Genomic DNA, 20,380 nt, shown 5'->3' with positions numbered 1-20,380 from the left:
AAAACTTTGATGCCGAAGTTTTCTACTTGTGTGAACAATCAATCAATAGCAGTTGTTTATCAACTTCAATTTTAAAACACAAAACAATAAAATAATTTCAAAAAAGATTTATTCACTCCATTTCTTTATCATTTTTTTTTAAATCATTTTTTATCGTTTTCTCTTTTATCATATTTTTACCACTTTCTTCAACCCAGGCCGAAACGACTAGGTATCTAATGCCGAAATTGCTACAGTCCGAAAAAACTTGAGGCCGAACGAACCTCGGGCCGAACTGAAGAAAGGCCGAAACAACATGCATCGAATATAAATACGAACTACTCCCTTGAGAAAAAAGGCGAAGTGTGGCTGATTTCATCTAAACATGCCAAGAGGTAAATATGTTTATAACACAATTCATTTTCTTTTTAGGGGGTAAAATATAGTAGTCAAATTTTAGTTATTCAGTTAGAATGTGAAATAAGCCCATTAATAGCTGAAAGTCTGTGGTTACAGTCAACCACCAAATGTGTGGTTGTTGAGTTTTATCTAATTAAATCCAAAGAAAATAAATAGTTTGTTAACCTAAAATACGAAATATGTCATCTCTGAAATTCATTCAGGTTTAAAAATCGATGTAAAGGGTTTAGTAAAGCTGTTTGTTTGAAATCAGCTCGAATTTCCTCTTCAAATTATATATGATATGATTGTTAAAAAATTATTTAACATGTTTAAGCTTCTAGTTCTAAAACCACAGTGTTTCTGACATTTTAGTTGTTTTATTGGTTTGACATGCCTCCATTGAGTCCCATCATGTGCATGATAAATTATGAAAGTGTTAAGTCCATACCCAATAACCTCGTCCTTCTTAATTTGAATTTCTTGACAATTAAGGCTTGTTTATTGTTTGATAGGAGGGCGTGGCGGAAGGGGAGGGGGATATGGTCCCAAGAAAAACTACAAAGGACAGAGACGACATTTCACAGATGCAGAGGAGCTTAAACAGCAACAGGAAAGAGATAAAAAACAACAGGACTGGAGGGTAAATATTCTAACCATGGTGGATTTAGCTTTTTTGGTTCATACAGGCCACGCAAATGTGATATATTGTGAAGTCACTAATTTTCTTGACATTGAGGGATTTATTCATGAAGTTATGATACTATAAAGATTTTATAGAAACAGTTGGAATTAATTGTCAAATTTTACTTGATTTAAATTGGAACAACAACTTACAAGAATGAAATTGCTGGTATGACTGATATGATGTAGAGATTATTAGGAGTCTAAGTATAGATTGATTATTACAGAGACAGCATAGTATATATTGTATTAAAGGGTTAAAATCTTACAGTCTTTATATGGATTGATTATTATAGAGACAGCAGGGTATAGAGAGTGATGAAGAAGAGGAGGAGGGGAATCAGGCCACCCCCCAGAGCAGAGGGGCCCCGGGGGACCTCCCTCCCTCCGACTCGGACTCAGAAGAGGACAGTGACGACGAGGTAAACCAACCAGAATCAAGTGTTCATATCGCATGTTATTCTCAGTTATTGATTTCATCAACTTAGCATTATGTTTTTACTGAAAACTGGATTAATCTGTCAGTAATTTGAACGATTGAATCAACCTTTACTTTGCATTTAATTGTGTTTTGCTTGAGCTTAGTATTTTACTTTTGTTACCAAATATCATTGATTTAATAAATGATGGTTTATCAGGAAACTTGAAATGTCTTCAAAATTATGGATATTTTAGGTTAATAAAATTTTTAAAGAGAAGGTATCCACATTCAACTATGATTTTATAAAACAAAACCCAATAAATTTTATTTTGAAGTACTGTATTAGTGATCAATTGTACACTTTTAAAATCTTGATTTTTATTGAATTCTTCAAATTTATTCATAGCTAAGACAAATCGAAGCATACATTATTGGAAAATCGTTGTTCTATATAGAAAAATCATAGGCACCTAACTTTACTTATTTTTCTTTTAATAAAATATACCCCTTACCTATAATAATAAACTAGGTAGGGGGTTATTTTTTTATTAAAAGAAAAATAAGTAACATCAGGTGCCTGTGTTAGAAATAGGGAGGATTATTGAATCTCTTATTTTCAGGACAGGAAAGCAAAAGGTGTGGAACATTTGATAGACATTCAAAATCCAAACCGGGCCGGCGGAAGGCAGCTAAAGAAAGTCACAGAACTGGATACAGGCGGGAAAACCCAGCTAACGAGACGGGAAAGGTAAGGAAATACTGGAGACTGTAAATCACTTTTTATTCGTGAGAACTTTATTTTCACATAATTACACTAACAGTGTGCTCGTGAAATTTTAATTCTCGCTTGTAATAGTATTCCTTAGGATTACATTGAGCAATATTACCACAATTCGTGAAAATTTAACTTATCAAGAGTAAATGACTATCTTGCGAAAACCAGGTGTAGCAAAAATTAAGTGGTCTACAGTATTATAGTCGGGTATATCAATCACATTTATGGATAGGTGAGAAGACAAAGCTAACAGTATGTGAATAATAAAAATAAAAAATTATTGTATTATGTATATTCACAAAGAAAAGAAGATTGTCACACATCATTTATCTTCTAGGTCTCAAAATCTTATTTTTGAAAATAAATGTGACAAATTTCTTTTATTTAAAGGGAAGAAATAGAGAAACAGCAAGCTAAAGCTCGCTATCAACAGCTCCACATGGAGGGGAAAACAGACGAGGCTCGGGCGGACTTAGCTCGCCTGGCCATTATACGGAAACAGAGAGAAGAGGCAGCTAAAAAGAGGGAGGAGGAGCGGAAAGGTAAGAAATCTTAAAGTAATTGAAAGGAAAGATACAGGAATTATTACTTAAGTCTGAATGTAATCGATAGGAAAGGTATAGGAACTATTACTGTAGTCTAAGTTTAAACTTGAGTAGGGTTTAGTTATTATTTTATGCCAGTCTTTCCAAAAAAAATTAATTTATTTAAATGAACAAGTAATAAATTACAGTCCTTTCGTTGATTTTTTGAAATGGTAAAAAGTATCATTTAAATGTAATTTCACATATTAAAATGTGAAAAGCGGGTATTGGAACTATTTATACCATGGAATGCAGGTACATACAGTTTTATAGTCTATTTAGATCTATCAGATTCTCAACATTGTGTGTACCATATTTACCTTTTCAGAACTCTCAAAAATAAAATTCATTACATGTATTCATTATTGTAGCTGCAGAGGAGGCAAAGGGAAGTAAAAGCTGATACAAGATAACACTAGTAAATAAAGTAAGTAACAGAGTTCCAGATTATAAACAATAGGATTTCTGTGGCTATTTCAATGCATTGACAAATACTGATAAATGTTTTTATGCTTATTAAAATACTTCTGAAAACATCTATAATAATTCTTGTTATTTTATGTAAGAGGTGCCTCTCAGAATTTTATTTGTGTTCATATGAAGTATAAGCATTGAAGTCTTAATTATTGTTTGAACATTTAATTATGTTCATGGACAAGCAGGAAAAGAAATAAACAAGCCTTTGATCATAAGCATCGATAAATTATTTACTGCCAACCAATTATTATTCACTAACTAGAGGTACTGTGAGCGATGAGCTCACTAAATGATACCCCCCGCCTCCATATAGTTATAATGGCAAAGTCCATGTTTTGCTGTGGCCGGGAAACCCAAAATATGTGTCTGATCAAAAAGTAAAATAGGAGGTGCACAATGGCAATATGTAATAAAGATTCTGTGAAAGTTTCATCAAATTTCATTCAGTGGTATGAGAGGAGTTGCGGATAAGAGATGGGTACCCCAAAGCGTAATAGACGGACGGACAGACGTACAGACGGACGGAATTAACGATTACTGTATACCCTCCCACTTTTCAAGCGGGGGGTATAATAATGTTAAAGCAGTGTACAGATGCTTATTTTTTATTTTTTCTGTTTTGTACCTGATTATTTTCTATCTTTATTAATATTTTTCAGACAAGGTTGGAGCTTTTGAGATCTTGAGTCTGCTGTACATTTGATGAGACGAGGATTAACATTTTTTCTGTCAAGGGATATTACTCTGTTGTCAGAAAAGGAAAAGAAAATATCCTCAAGTTTTTGATGTTTTTCGATAATCAACACCAGTTTCTCTGCTTCTTATCTGAATTATAAACAGCACAAGATTAAACAGTTCTCCAAGAACCAAGACAGGAAAAAGTTGTATTTAAAATAGTAAATATAAGAAAATATACTGTATGTAAACTATTTAGATGCATTAGAGTTGTTATAATATATCAAATTTCATATTATCTATCTTGTAACTATTTTTTTTTCACTGCCTTAGTGTGTTTTTAGGAAATATAAAAATATGAATGTATGAAATATATGTCCCTTCATGATAATGCAGAATGATAGAGCAAACTATGATTCTAGTTACAATGTAGATCATAAAAAAGGAATGTTGAATGCATGTATCTGTATTACTGGAGAAGCACAAATTTTCATGGGGACAAAATTTCATTGATTTGTCTTCTGTAATAGATTCTTGGGTATTTAATTTTGTTGTTTTGAAGGTAACTCAATCCAATATATAACCATATAAAAATTTCGTGTGGGATTTAATTTAGTTGAAAATTGTTAACAAAGAATTAAACGAAATTTAACCACCCCACGAATATTTGTGCTTTTACAGTATTCAGAAGCTTAAGTCTCGAAGAAATATTTTTCTTCTTTTTAGAATCCAGCGGAAAAACCATACAATTGTAGGCAAAATATAACTTTTGTGAATACTTGAAATAAATATCAAGAAAATTCTTAAACACGACTAATATTTGACTTACCAGAATTGTACACAAGATAAAAAGTTCATTGCAAAGTTTTATTTGTACATGCACTACAATTTTAAGCATGTAGCCTCTATGTTTGAAGATGAAGATGCTACCATAAGAAAATAGTGCTAATTATACGCTTTCTTCAATTTTAATTTTTTTTTGCCTGGTGCGGGTTGTAGTAATTTCTGTAATTCTTTGATCCTTGTGAAATGTTATTTTCATGAATTGTTTTTCTCTTCCCATCAATTTGTCACTGTAATTAGATTACTACATTGTATAATGATGTCAACCATGCTTTGTTCCATTGCATAATCAATAAAATTCAATGGAAAAAAACTTATTTTTCAAAGTTATTCAGTGTCAGTGAATCAAGATATAAGTATAATTATGTGAATCAAAGTGATGCTCAGTGGTTACACTAAAATCCATTCCATCAGCAGTGTTCATTCAGTTCAGGTACATACATATATACTTAACTGTACTTATCCAGTTGTCATCAGTACATCAACTTAAGTCGTAATTAGTCAGTAGTACACCCATGAAGTCTCATATTTAGTAAGTAGCCATCAGTAAGTCTGCTGTTGTAATATTTAGTCAGTAGTCATTAGTGATCCTACAGTACCTATACTTATAGCCAGTGATCATCAGTATGTCCAATGTAATCATACTCATAAGGTTATATCTACAGTGTCATACTTAGCTAGTAGTCATTATAATGTTTAAAGTAATTGTGCTTATCAGTAATTGCCACCATGTATGTAATATCCATACTTAGCCAGTAGTCGTAAGAATGTCGACAGTATCTATACTTAGCCTGTAGTCATCAGAATATGTACAGTATCCATACTTAGTCAGTATTCATCAGTAAGTCTACAGTTGTAATATAAAGTCAGTAGTCATCAGAATATGTACAGTATCCATACTTAGCCAGTATTCATCAGTAAGTCTACAGTTGTAATATAAAGTCAGTAGTCATCAGAATATGTACAGTATCCATACTTAGTCAGTATTCATCAGTAAGTCTACGGTTGTAATATAAAGTCAGTAGTCATCAGAATATGTACAGTATCCATACTTAGTCAGTATTCATCAGTAAGTCTACAGTTGTAATATAAAGTCAGTAGTCATCAGAATATGTACAGTATCCATACTTAGTCAGTATTCATCAGTAAGTCTACAGTTGTAATATAAAGTCAGTAGTCATCAGAATATGTACAGTATCCATACTTAGTCAGTATTCATTAGAAAGTCTACAGTTGTAATATAAAGTCAGTAGTCATCAGAATATGTACAGTATCCATACTTAGTCAGTATTCATCAGTAAGTCTACAGTTGTAATATAAAGTCAGTAGTCATCAGAATATGTACAGTATCCATACTTAGTCAGTATTCATCAGTAAGTCTACAGTTGTAATATAAAGTCAGTAGTCATCAGAATATGTACAGTATCCATACTTAGTCAGTATTCATCAGTAAGTCTACAGTTGTAATTAGAGTTGGGTATTGCGAGTGAAAACCATATTGCGATATATTGCAATATTTTACATTGAATATTGCAATATATTGCGATATATTGTAGATTAATTATCATTAATAAATTTGTGCAGAAAGTTTAAAATGCTGTCAATTTCAAAAACTATTTGAATTTATCTATAAATTTTAAAGGGGGCGGTGGATATGACATTAATCGCACACATAATTATAATAACTTTTAATCAAGTACCAGGTAAAATATTAAAACAAAATGTACTCATTTGATTTACTTTCAAATTGGAAAAAAAAGTTTATGCATAGTATATTCTTTATACAATTTTTTGGGGGGGCGGGTGTTTTATTGAAATAGCATAAAATGTAACTTAATGATTAAAACAATACATGCTATATGGAAATTTTATGTGGTCACAGAACAAAATTAAAGCCAGAAAGAAATTGTGATATTTATACGTTTGGTGTTTTAGTCATCAGAAATTTCACATTATGACATACTTCAGGAACTGCATTGGCCTATTTCTATTGTTTTAATATACATACTTATAGCATGAAGGTCATTAAAATGGCAAGAAACTTGTTAAAAAATAATAAAAAGCAACACTGTATCAAGTGAAAACATGGATGGCCATTTATTTTTTGTAATATCTATCTTGAACTTAACATTCAACGTCGATCGTGTAGATTGATTCCATGAGATCCACAGTATATACATGGTATACAGTATACACCCTGTATAAATGTTTTATATTTTCTTTCTTAATAATTTTATTTAAAGGTCTTTTTATTAATTATTGATTTTATTTTAAAGTAAGATATTTAAAATTGCGACAGTGACTGAATGAAAAGATTCCTCTCTCTCTCTCTTTTCTCTCTATCTGCCTCTGAAAGCTGACGAAGTATTTTTTTTAACTACATTAAAAAGGCCTGTTGAAGTTGCAAGTATTATTTCAGCAGTTTCTACAATAAAGGAGGTTTTCATATATCCATACTTATACAGTATCTGATTTTCATATCAGATATATTACATGTAATCCAATATACTTATACCGGTATTGCACAGCCCTAGTTGTAATATAAAGTCAGTAGTCATCAGAATATGTACAGTATCCATACTTAGTCAGTATTCATCAGTAAGTACAGTTGTAATATAAAGTCAGTAGTCATCAGAATATGTACAGTATCCATACTTAGTCAGTATTCATCAGTAAGTCTACAGTTGTAATATAAAGTCAGTAGTCATCAGAATATATACAGTATCCATACTTAGTCAGTATTCATCAGTAAGTCTACAGTTGTAATATAAAGTCAGTAGTCATCAGAATATGTACAGTATCCATACTTAGTCAGTATTCATCAGTAAGTCTACAGTTGTAATATAAAGTCAGTAGTCATCAGAATATGTACAGTATCCATACTTAGTCAGTATTCATCAGTAAGTCACAGTTGTAATATAAAGTCAGTAGTCATCAGAATATGTACAGTATCTATACTTAGTCAGTATTCATCAGTAAGTGTACAGTTGTAATATAAAGTCAGTAGTCATTAGAATGTTTACAGTATCCATACTTATACAGTGGTCATCAGAATGACTACAGTATCCATACTTATACAGTGGTCATTAGAATGTCTACAGTATCCATACTTATACAGTGGTCATTAGAATTTCTACAGTATCCATACGTACACAGTGGTCATAAGAATGTCTACAGTATCCATACTTATACAGTGGTCATCAGAGTGTCTACAGTATCCATACTTATACAGTGATCATCAGAATGTCTACAGTATCCATACTTAGCCAATAGTCATCAGTAGGTCGGTCATATCCATACTTATACAGTGGTCATTAGAATGTCTACATTATTCATACTTATACAGTGGTCATCAGAATGTCTACAGTATCCATACTTATGCAACGGTCATTAGAATGTCTACAGTATCCATACTTAGCCAGTAGTCATTATAATGTCTGCAGTATCCATACTAAGTCTGTAGTCATCAGAATGTCTACAGTATCCATACTTAGCCAGTAGTTATCAGAATGTTGACAATATCCATACTTAGCCAGTAGTCTACAGTATCCATACTTAGCCAGTAGTCATTAGTATGTCTACAGTATCCATACTTAGCCAGTAGTCATTAGAATGTCTACAGTATCCATACTTAGCCAGTAGTCATTAGTATGTCTACAGTATCCATACTGAGCCAGTAGTCATTAGATTGTCTACAGTATCCATACTTAGCCAGTAGTCATCAGAATGTAGACAATATCATTACTTAGCCAGTAGTCATCAGAATGTCTACAGTATCCATACTTAGCCAGTAGTCATTAGAATGTCTACAGTATCCATACTTATACAGTGGTCATTAGAATGTCTACAGTATCCATACTTAGCCAGTGGTCATCAGAATGTCTACAGCATCCATACTTAGCCAGTAGTCATTAGAATGTCTACAGTATCCATACTTATACAGTAGTCATCAGAATGTCTACAGTATCCATACTTATACAGTGGTCATCAGAATGTCTACAGTATCCATACTTAGCCAGAAGTCATTAGTATGTCTACAGTAACCATACTTATACAGTGGTCATTAGAATGTCTACAGTACCCATACTTATACAGTGGTCATTAGAATGTCTACAGTACCCATACTTATACAGTAGTCATTAGTATGTATACAGTATCCATACTTAGCCAGTAGTCATTAGTATATCTACAGTATCCATACTTAGCCAGTTGTCATCAGTATGTCTACTGTATCCATAATTAGTTAATTATCTGCATGTCTACAGTATCCATATTTAGCTAGTGACCAACAGGAAGGGCAGGGACACAATAGGGAATTCAATTTTTACACTCAAATATATATGAGAAAAATCTTTAAAAATCTTCTTCAGAACTACTGGGCCAGAAAAGCTATGAAACTTATGGGGAAGCATCCTCCCCAAGAGGTATTACAAGGAGGAAATTATGGTGAAAAACAACAGGGCCAATTATACTCAGGTGAACGTTGTGACTCAAGGGCCACTTGTTTATTAATGTTTATGTCATATATTTGATCAATGTCGATAACATGAATCACAAATAAGAATATATAGCCTAAAGTCATTGACTGTAACAGAAATTCTTGTAAATTTAAGACTCTGACCAATTTTGGCCATATGTCTTTACTGCATCTGTAAAAGAGCAATCCGAACCTCTCCAAGCTATCCATCACGAGGAACTGTAGAAACAGGATTATAATCCTTTGTAAAAGTAAATAATTTTACAGAGTTCAAATTCTGATCGATGTCATAATTTTATCCAACAAAGAATACAAGATGTGTTTGTGAAACACTGATGCCACTGTATGGTAACATAGTGAAAATTAAACTTTTCTTAAAGGCAAATTTAATATTTTGGTACCCAAAGTAGGGTCTCCTAACTGGAAATACAAAAGCCCTGCACCATCTGTTCCCAAGCTATGGCCAGACTAAAGTTTTTTTTCATAAGTACAGAAATTATCAAGGTCAGAAGGTCAAGGTTATTAGTATTGGTATCCAATAAAAGACTTGCCACAAAGAATACATATGTGAAGCATGGAGGCCCTACCCCTAACCATTAAAAGTTATTGACAAGGTTAAGTCCAGAAATCTCCAAGATCAAGGTCAAAAGTTCAAGGTTATAGGTATCCAATAAATGCTCTTGCCACAAAGAATACATATGTGAAGTATGGAAGCTCTATCCCTAACTGTTTAAAAGTTATGGCCAAGGTAAAAAAATATTAAAAGTAGGCCAAACTCTAAGGTCAAGGTCAAAGATCTTGATATCAAATGAAAGGTCTTGTCACAAGGACTGAAAAAATAAAGTATGAAAGCACTAGCTCTAACCCTTTAAAAGATATGGTCAAGGTTTGTTTTTTAAAAGTAGGTCAAACTCCAAGGTCAAAGTAAAAGGGTTGAAGCTCTTGGTATCCAATGAAGTGTCTTCTTACAAGGATTACATACATGAAGTATGAAAGCTCTAGCCCTTATCGTTCAAAAGTTATTGCCAAGGTTAAGGTTTTTTCATTAGTATGTAAATCTCCAAGGTCAACAGGTCAAGGTTGGTGGTATCAATGAAAGGTCTTGCCACAAAGAATATAAATGTGAAGTATAAATGTCCTGGTATCAACTGTTCATAAGTTATGGCCAAAGTAAAAATTTGGAATTTTTGTGTAAAGTGGGTCAAACTCCAAGGTCGAAGTCAAAAGTTCAAATTTTTGGTGGTACCCAAAGAAAGGTCTTATCACAAGGAATACACATGTGAAATATGAAAGTCATAGCTCCACTAAATCAAAAGTTATGGGCAAGGTTAAAGTTTTTGCAGACAAATAAACAGACAGAAAACGAACACGACAAAAACTTTATACCCCCGAACGGAAGCATAAAATCATCTGATTTTTTCTGTTTTATCATATATGTTTCTCCATTCTCTCTATGAGCCAAAGCATGTGAATGAGATATGTACAAAAATAAAGATTCAACAAGCTTTCGTCTGTCCGCAAACTTTAATACAATCGTAATAGATATATAATTTTTGTATAAAGTAAAACAAGTTATCCTAACTAATAAATACATCTGGTATTTAATCATATGGCTTAAATCATAAATTAATAAGCAAGACAAAACTACACACAATAATCTATAAATCATACAACACAAAATTATAACAGAAAAACCCATTTGTAACGATATGTAAAATACATTTTTTATGAAATCTAAACACTCACTCCCCAAAAAACAAAGGAACAGAACAAACATGCAGTCCTACTATCCTCCCTTTTTGACAAGCTAGCTGTAGTTAGTATCCATAATCATCATCATTATCCATTACACCCTGTGGTGTCTAGGGCAGCATCCAATGTACACCTCAGAATTTCATGCTTGTTGACCAGCAACCTTGGAATTAATGTACTGTAAACCAACTTTTATTAATGTGTGAGAAATATCATCAAGTTTCGCAACCTACTTGAATTCACGAATATTAATCGCTGTACACCAAATAATTTGCAATGCACTTATAAAGAATGTTTCATCTGTCTCAAAGTTTGATTTCAAACTGACATATGAATAAAAGATGTCGGTTATAATAGTTGATTTACAGTATTCACTGATCGTGGACTTTTTAAAAACTTTTTTCATACAAAATCAGAAGATAACTTTTTGTCATATGTCTACTTTTCACATTATTCTCTGAATAATCATTTTTACAAAACTGCCCTGGGATCATTCTTTACATCAGAAATCTGGCCACAAGACCAAAAAAGTTAAGACCAACTCCCTATTTGATCTCCATCATTTTCACTTTATCCTCCAGTAGTAGAAGTGAGACTGAGATCAAAAGTGAGCTTGTGTAAGTTTTATGTCCCTGAAGCCTGATCCTGCCACATAAGGTTAAACGTTTCTTGACAGACATAAATTCTGCAAGGTGATGAACAAAGGGGATTCCATTAACAACATGCTCTTTTACAAACAAAGTAATGATCATAGATTATTATTAATTAATCATAAAATATATAAAATTTTCTACACAAAAAAACTTAACAATTACACACTTAACTGTGTAAGACATCAAATAAGAAGTACTAAGAAAAATGGACACATGCGTATGCTAAAAGTGTAAAAAGGTGAAATAAGATTGCTGTGCTCTGTTCAGCAGCTGTAAATAAAGCTATGCATATATGCTGAACGTAATAATATCACAAATATTTAGCGTTGACAAGCCCTGAACAATGTCAACATAATGAGGTATTTAGGTGTACAGACCATGGCCATTTGTTTTACGAACCACAGCCTAAGGAATGTTCCAGACCTGTAATAGTTAATGCAAGGAAAATGACCTCGTTGATAATTAGACCTGTAATAATTAATACAAGAAAAATGACATCGTTGATAATTAGAATACTGCTTTTCTGGAATAATTTAGCACTGATTATCAATCATTTTTTGAACAAAAAAAACCCGGAAGTTATTTTCTAGAAGCTGGAAATCCTACACTATAGGAATGTAAAAATAGCATCATCATTCAGAGACAACACTGAACAAAATCTTAAATAAAAAAAAGATCAAAGTACCAATTTAACAAAAGTTAGAATGCCCTATTAAGTATTTCGGTGTCTAGAAACAAATACTATACATGCACTTACAGAACAGATGAAGAGAACTCTACCTAACACTATTAAGTGCACTAAGACCACTAAGACGAGAATTTAAGCAGAATACGAGTTCATACCTTCTGATGTGCCTATCAGTCAGTTCAGAGATTGTCGTTATTTTGTAAGTTTTAAAAATTCAAGTAAAGGCACTTTCCTTTCTCATTGTAAACATAAAGAATTTAAAAACTAGTCCATTAAAAAAATGCTAATCATTAGGGCAATACATTAAAAAAAAACAATCTGCTAAAAATTCAACTTTTAGCCTCCGCTGAAGAGTTTACACAAAACATCACTCAAAACAATACAGTGCAAAATGTCTAATCTGACACCTGTATAATTCATTTCACTGTGAATTCTGACCTTTATATTCATTGTTTTGTTTTCTTATGTCACACTCTTGACACTTTGTAATCCAATACCATGTCTTTTCAGACACAAATTGTGTCTCTCAGTAAATGTCGAATCAGACAGATTTATCATGTGTTATCTATATATTTCGATACAGGTAAATAAGGATAAAACATTTTTGGGTAGTGGATTATAAATTGCCATAAACTATTTCACTTTATGAGATCATATGTATATTAATAATTGATTTCCTATAACACACTAAAAGCTGATCTCCCTTAATCTCTAAAATCAACAAATAACATTACAATCACTTTCAGTGAAACTATAAACTAGAACTGTCCAAACGGGACAAAATACCCCCCGCTGGGTTTTTCAGAAGAAAGTTTTTCCATAATAAAGATATGTATCAAACACGAATTATGAAATTTTTCTTCCAGTGACCTTGAACTTCCCCAAATAACCTTGGGTCAAGGTCATGACACACCCTTGGGTCATGGGCAATCTTTCAGTGAAATGCGAACCTACCAAGTTTATCCATAAGAAAGATATGGACCTGACTTGAATTATGAAATTTTTCTTCCAGTGACCTTGAACTTCCCCAAATGACCTTGGGTCAAGGTCATGACACACCCTTGGGTCATGGGCAATCTTTGTGTGAAATGAGAATCACCAAGTTTATCCATAAGAAAGATATGGACCGGACACAAATTATGATATTTTTCTTCCAGTGACCTTGAAGTTCCCCAAATGACCTTGGGTCAAGGTCATGACACACCCTTGGGTCATGGGCAATCTTTGTGTGAAATAAAAACCTACCAAGTTTATCCATAAGAAAGATATGGACCGGACAGGAATTATGAAAATTTTCTTCCAGTGACCTTGAACTTTCCAAAATGACCTTGGGTCAAGGTCATGACACACCCTTGGGTCATGGGCAATCTTTGTGTGAAATGAGAACCTACCAAGTTTATCCATAAGAAAGATATGGACCGTACATGAATTATGAAATTTTTCTTCCAGTGACCTTGAACTTCCCCAAATGACCTTGGGTCAAGGTCATGACACACCCTTGGGTCATGGGCAATCTTTGTGTGAAATGAGAATCTACCAAGTTTATCCATAAGAGATCACACAAATTATGATATTTTTCTTCCAGTGACCTTGATTCCCCAAATGACCTTGGGTCAAGGTCATGACACACCCTTGGGTCATGGGCAATCTTTGTGTGAAATAAAAACCTACCAAGTTTATCCATAAGAAAGATATGGACCGGACAGGAATTATGAAAATTTTCTTCCAGTGACCTTGAACTTTCCAAAATGACCTTGGGTCAAGGTCATGACACACCCTTGGGTCATGGGCAATCTTTGTGTGAAATGAGAACCTACCAAGTTTATCCATAAGAGATATGTATCAAACATGACTTTTGAAAATTTTCTTCCTGTGACTTTGAACTTTCCCAAATGACCTTGGGTCAGGGTCATGACACACCCTTGGGTCATGGGCAATCTTTGTGTGAAATGTGAACCTACCATGTTTATCAATAAAAAAGATATGGACCGAACACGAATTATGAAATTTTTCTTCCAGTGACCTTGAACTTCCCCAAATGACCTTGGGTCAAGGTCATGACACACCCTTAGGTCATGAGCAATCTTAGTGTGGAGTAGTAGATAATGTCCCTCTGTAAAAAAGATCACTTTCAGTGAAGACAGACAGACGGACGGACGGACAGCTAGACACGGACAGACAGACAGACGGACAAGGTGATTCCTATATACCCCCCAAACTTCGTTTGCGGGGGGTATAAATACACATGTAAAATGAACCTTGGAGATTCTGTTAACATGTAATCAATAATTAAATACATCAACCCTTTAAAAATATAATGCTAGCGTAATAAAACTCAGTGTTCACTATATATACCCTGCAGTGGTTTGACATCTACAGTACATAAATATCTGATAATAATAGTAGCACAGCCAGAGAGGGAGCTTCTTAACACCGAATAAGCAGAATTTTTAGCGAGGATTTTATTTTGGCATTTATATTAGCAAGAGTATTGACATTGCTATAATTGAATGTCGTTAAAAATTAGTTTCTCTTTTTTTGTAATAGCTTCTTTAAAAAGCAGTTTAAAACTACCTCGCTAAAAATAAAATACCAATTTTTAAGGACAAATCGCTGAATTTGCGCCTCGCTATAATTTCCACTTATTCAGTACATAAATATGAAGGGAATTCAACACCTAATTAATATAACAGCGGGACGAGCCTCTACTACCATCTACTGTATGTGTGTTCTTATCATCAGAAATTAACATGATCACCTTTAAATTGAATAACATATTAATCTGTTACACAATACAGGTAGAGCATACAAGAACACAGACAGCACTCATTCCTCAATATTTCATTTCTTTTAAAACAAGTACACACATACAGCAGTTTTTGTCTGGACTATAGGAAAAAATACAAAGGGTATACAGTGTACTTTTATGTTAATTTATACATGACTGCAATTCTATCCTATGGGAATATAATACATAAATTTCACTAACTATAAATAACATGATAATAAATAAACTAATAACAATCCCAGTTCTAGCTACTACTCTATCTATACTTCAGAATCCAGTAGGGGGTCCCTCACGTCTGAATTCTGCCCCTCCTCCTTGTCCACCTTACTGACTTTAAATCGGCTGAGCGGGGTCTCAGAGCTGTTCTCTTTACTTTTCCTCCTGGTATATAGATTACTATTCAGGGTGAGAGGTGACAGTTTCGTATTCAGAGAAAACCTTTTCTTTGATGGGCTTTTCTGTGGACTACCGTCAGACATGGGGCGCGAGTCCTGCTTTGTTGGGGACTCCCCTTCGAGGTTAAAGGTCACCTGAGGGCGGTGCCTGCGCCTCACTGGGTGGAGTCCATGGTATGTTTTGTACACGTTGTAGCCACCTTTAGTTTTCTCCTCGACCACTCTTGTCTCAGGAACAAGTCCTTCCTGAACTTGGTGTAAAGCATTTTCAAAGTCTTTCTTTAAGTAACGGGAGTACTGTAAAGAAAAAAAACAACAACACACATTAGTCTGTAAAGCTGGTAAATGCTTATATCTATGTCTATAATATTTCTTTTAAAAACTATCTATTAAATAAAACTGAAGGAAATTGGGATATGCAGTCTGATATGGAATCTGACCTTGATACATGCAAATTATGTCATCTATTGAGGCTTATTAATAGAGTTTAAAAGATATTATACAATTACTGCTGGTTTTGTGGTCAATCAGTAAGTAAGCCACTGGCCTATACAAATTTCGTTTCTCCCCTCCTCCAATAATATGTGCCTGGATGTTATAGTCTAGTGCAAGTGAAATTTTTTTTTTCAAAACTAATTGTAACAATTTAAAAATTATCAATTTATTTTTTATTAGTTCAAATTAGAAAAATTAATTTTTATTAGATAGACTATTTACAGTCCCAATATAATATATTCAAATGAAAACAGTTCATAATACGTGTACTGAAAACAGTTCATAATACGTGTACTACACATTCACTGGGTTTAAGGCTGTATTCCAAAGAGGGTCAGTGTTCATGCAGCAGTGATTGTGATGTACATCACAAAGAACATCTCAACATGTAATCTTAATATCTTGGTTAAATAATGTATAAAGTATAATATTATTTTTATTTATTCCAAGCTCTCTGATTGGCTCAAACTTGATCACATACTACAAATAGTACTGATTTCAGTCATAGCTAATACAGTGTATGATTTGATGTTTCTAGAAAAAAAATATTTATGTCAGCTTCTACTAATTTTTTTCAATGTTCTGTATTTGATGAGACGAAACAATACATTGAATTAGGATCTACTTCATATTAATTAAAACATATTGGATATGTGTGTCAAATATTGATACAAAACATAATCAAATAAATGAAGTATTTTGAATAAGTAAATCCTCTAAATTACTCCATCAATATACAGGAAAAAAATTTACATTAAACAGCATAATTTATTTTGATCTCTAGTCTCTAAGTGTTAAAGAGAGAAAACTTTTTCCCATTATTTTCATTATTTGTTTTGTCAATCTATGTAAAAAATAATATAACAAATGTAGCCCTTTAATTCAGTCAATCCATAGATATATCGACTTCACAGAAAAGAATATCGACCTCCCACTTCGTGCTTGGTCAATATGCTTTTCTGTGAAGTTGATATATATCTATGGATTGACCTCATCAAAGGGCTATATTTATATGAAGAGACAAGGTTTTAAATTAGAGAAATTCAAATTAATTAGGTCGACATAACCCATAATGAATGTGAATAAAATCACTACATTACTACATAACACAAGGTGAAAAAAGGCAAATCTTGTAAAAAATCTGAAATTTCAAAGAATCAATGTATTTTTATGATTGATAAAGACCCATTCTAACTCAAGAACCCCTAACCTTAGGGCCATGAAATTCAGAATTTTGATTAAGACTCATTGCTTTTTAAAATCATGTCAGGAGTTTGATTGATGGCCAAGAGTAAAGAAGATTTCTGAAATTCAGTTGATTGATGGTTTTGGCCCATCCCTCAAGCCCCTTCATTTGGAGTTGGGGGGACAAGGAAATTCACAATTTTTGCTTCCCCTTGCCCATAGATGGTCTTTACCAAATTTGGTTGAAAGTGGTATGAAAGTTTAAGAGAAGAAGCTAAAAATGTTAACAAATTTTATGACTGATGGAGCTTTATAATATTGCACACTTTAAATTCTTGTGTAATATGTGATTGTTAAAAAAATAAACAGGAAAACTATGCTCTCAAGTAGGCATGTCAGTTTTACACACACTTCCTGTGTCATTTACCTGACCTCCATTTACCTGTGTAAGGTACACCTTAAAGACGATTTAAAAATTGAATTAATTTCAAAATACCTGTCAAAATTAAATATTATTTTGTTCATGGCCAATAAAGTGTATCAATTAACATTCAAAATAAACAAACATCAGGCTGCACATGCTTTATGTAAGCTTTCATTTTGGTTTAGTTAGTTGGTCCCTGTTGGAAAACTACAATTAAGCAGTATTTATTTGAACTCTCATGCAAAGTTTAAAGAATTTACATAATAGAAGTTCCTCTACAATAATTTGATTGACCCATTAATACTATAAAATGACCAAAAGTCATTTAGAAGTTAAGGGAAAAAAGTTTAGCTTTACTTTTCTGAGAATATAAATAAATACTGAAATCCCCTTCATGGTTTCAAACCAAAAGGTCAAAAGGTTAGTTCCAGAGTAACCCATTAAAAGTGCTACAGTATACTATAGTAAGCCATGCTTAGGAAGCCAGGAAATAATGGATACACGGCCAAGCCTTCAGTGGTAGTGTTGTCAACGAGTACCCGATTAACCGTGATCAGAGTATCGGTAAGCAAAACTGCCGGATAAAATACATTTTACATAGTAAATACATAGAAAATATTAATGTAATATTGTTTATAAATGAAATTTTTGATACTGTTGGACTTGATCTTCTAGTTCTAGTTTTCACAGTTTATATAATGATACCTTTGATTGCCAGGGGGTATACAATTTTTGAAGACCTGAGTTATAATTACCTCATTTAATAATTTAACAATCAAGATGCCACCACAGATATATTAAGCTTGGAGGTATTTTAAAAGAACAGTTGATTCAAAATCTGTTGTTTCCTGGACACTCCACAAATTAACCAGTAATTATACATGTATATGGAGTATGTAAATAATTCTTCTTGATTGTGACATATTTCTGGGGCTGGAAAGGAAAAAGTAATGAAAGCCATTGTAAAATGGCGATTTGTGACTATATACAAAAATATTTATTTGTCTTCTTCGTTTGTCAAATAACTTTTTTTCCTTAATCTAAAATAAAAATTGAAAAAATTGAAAAAAAAATGAAGATATTGTGTGTATGCATGTTTTGTAAATAATGTTGACATATGTTATAATTTATATATGTGTATTTCTACTTCTAATGAGTAAACTACTCGTATTACATAAATGTAATAGATATGGAAACTTGCGAAAAATCATCAGAGTAACCGGGTACTCGATCGGAAGATTAAGTGTGTAACCGGTTACTAAAAATCGTCCGATTTCACAACACTTTGCAGTGGTCATTACACACAAACTTGAAATAATTAAGATGACAGAAGATAAAACCACACATGTATACCAGATCCGGATAAGTTCCCTCCTATGAAAAAGTTCATGCAAAAAACAAAACAATTACTAACTGGTGCTAATTGGGAAGGGATTATTCTACTCATAATGATACAATGTACTGACAAAAATCTCGAACCTCAAAATACACTTATTTATCCACATTATTATAAATAAAACTAATTTTGAAATTTCAATAATTTTTTGACAGAAATAATTTAGGTATGTTTCAGATACAAGTACATAGCGTGTACAGTTTCTCAGTTATTCATTGACTACAATTTGTCTATCCAGTGTAAACAAGTCCACCCTGTAATTAGCCTTACCTGATTTCCTCCACCAATCCTAGGCAAGAATTTATTGTACTCTGGACTGTTTTCTACTTCCTGTCAAATAAAACATACAGGATTGACATCTTTTCTGTATACGCATTACATGCTAATAAAATGATGTCACAGATCCAAAAATCTCAGACTGGATTGTAACTGCATGTACTGAATCATTAATTTCTGAGGAAAATACCAAAGCACCTCATTTTCCAGTATTTTTAAACATTATTTATATCTCAAAAATCTTATCTGGAATCTAATAAACCATGAAATGATTTAAAATGAGATCTCTACTGACCTCTATGATATCTCTAAGTCTCAGGGTGTTCTCCGCAGAGTCTCCTGTCTTTTTCTGTAAACAAAGAATGACACACATCAAGCAAGTTACACTGTACTGGACTAGTAAGTAACAATACTGGTAATAAAAATTAACAATCCTGCATTTTTACTCATTTGTTTTGCAATGAAAGTAACACATGTCTTTCATATGCCTTTCTTTTATTTCTTTACAGATGTAATGTTTGTAACACTTACATTAATGTTTGCTTTACTGCACGGTACCATGTACTAAACTTCTTAAATGTACACATGTTTAGTAATCTCAAAGTTAGAGGAACTTCTGTGTAATGAGATACTGACCCTCCACTCCTCTAGGAGTTTCCGAGCCTGGGCAGCCAGCTGCATGCTCTGAGGACCTTTAGACGTAGAATACGACTCCTTCACCACGTGGATATCTTGACTCCAGAAATCTCGCGTGGAGTCTGTCGTGGTGTGCTGGGGCGCCACTTGTTTTATCTTTATAAAATCAAAGAATGGTACTTAATAAAAGCATCAAATATTGTATTTTTTCAATTAGTTTTTATCAATTGCATTTATTTACTATAATTTTTATAATTTCAGTGAAAGTTTAAAATTGCCTTTAAAAATTGGAATGTCAAAACTTATTGGATTTCTGTAACAATAATTTTAAGGTATCGGGTAATTGCATGCTATCCAACATTTTCTCTAAGAGTCTTT

At 32.9% G+C, this 20,380-nt stretch overlaps 2 protein-coding genes and 1 long non-coding RNA gene across 3 annotated transcripts; 1 reads left to right on the top strand and 2 right to left on the bottom strand.

Annotated features, from left to right (window-relative positions):
* Window positions 1-303: 303 nt before the first annotated feature.
* Window positions 304-4,304, top strand: LOC134265384 (28 kDa heat- and acid-stable phosphoprotein-like). Its single transcript, XM_062747596.1, has 7 exons — window positions 304-374; window positions 894-1,021; window positions 1,359-1,484; window positions 2,104-2,231; window positions 2,649-2,800; window positions 3,214-3,269; window positions 3,979-4,304. Exons 1-6 carry the CDS (start codon window positions 365-367, stop codon window positions 3,243-3,245), a joined length of 576 nt encoding a protein of 191 aa, XP_062603580.1. The 5' UTR covers window positions 304-364; the 3' UTR covers window positions 3,246-3,269; window positions 3,979-4,304.
* A 6,515-nt stretch (window positions 4,305-10,819) lies between these two features.
* On the bottom strand, window positions 10,820-12,272 carry LOC134265383 (uncharacterized). The gene is made up of 2 exons (XR_009991746.1): window positions 12,188-12,272; window positions 10,820-12,142 (listed from the first exon to the last, which is right to left on the bottom strand). It is a non-coding gene; the product is annotated as an uncharacterized LOC134265383 (long non-coding RNA).
* Window positions 12,273-12,304: 32 nt separating this feature from the next.
* On the bottom strand, window positions 12,305-20,158 carry LOC134265399 (uncharacterized; the record flags this gene model as incomplete). The annotated part of the gene is made up of 5 exons (XM_062747610.1): window positions 12,305-13,171; window positions 14,653-15,887; window positions 19,361-19,420; window positions 19,662-19,715; window positions 20,003-20,158. Coding segments are annotated over 4 exons (702 nt in total), but the record flags the coding sequence as incomplete, so codon positions are not given.
* Between the last annotated feature and the right edge of the window lie 222 nt (window positions 20,159-20,380).

The sequence above is a fragment of the Saccostrea cucullata genome, unplaced genomic scaffold (genome assembly GCF_032062105.1).
Source record: "Saccostrea cucullata isolate Sc308-1 unplaced genomic scaffold, CSIRO_AGI_Scuc_v1 ctg301, whole genome shotgun sequence".
NCBI lineage: Eukaryota > Metazoa > Mollusca > Bivalvia > Ostreida > Ostreidae > Saccostrea > Saccostrea cuccullata.
This window is presented reverse-complemented; position numbering and strand designations above follow the sequence as displayed.

Coding starts and splice junctions, on each gene's coding strand:
- LOC134265384 (XM_062747596.1), top strand. Junction 1,022..1,358: donor AAAAACAACAGGACTGGAGG/GTAAATATTCTA, acceptor TGATTATTATAG/AGACAGCAGGGTATAGAGAG. Junction 2,801..3,213: donor GAGGGAGGAGGAGCGGAAAG/GTAAGAAATCTT, acceptor TCATTATTGTAG/CTGCAGAGGAGGCAAAGGGA.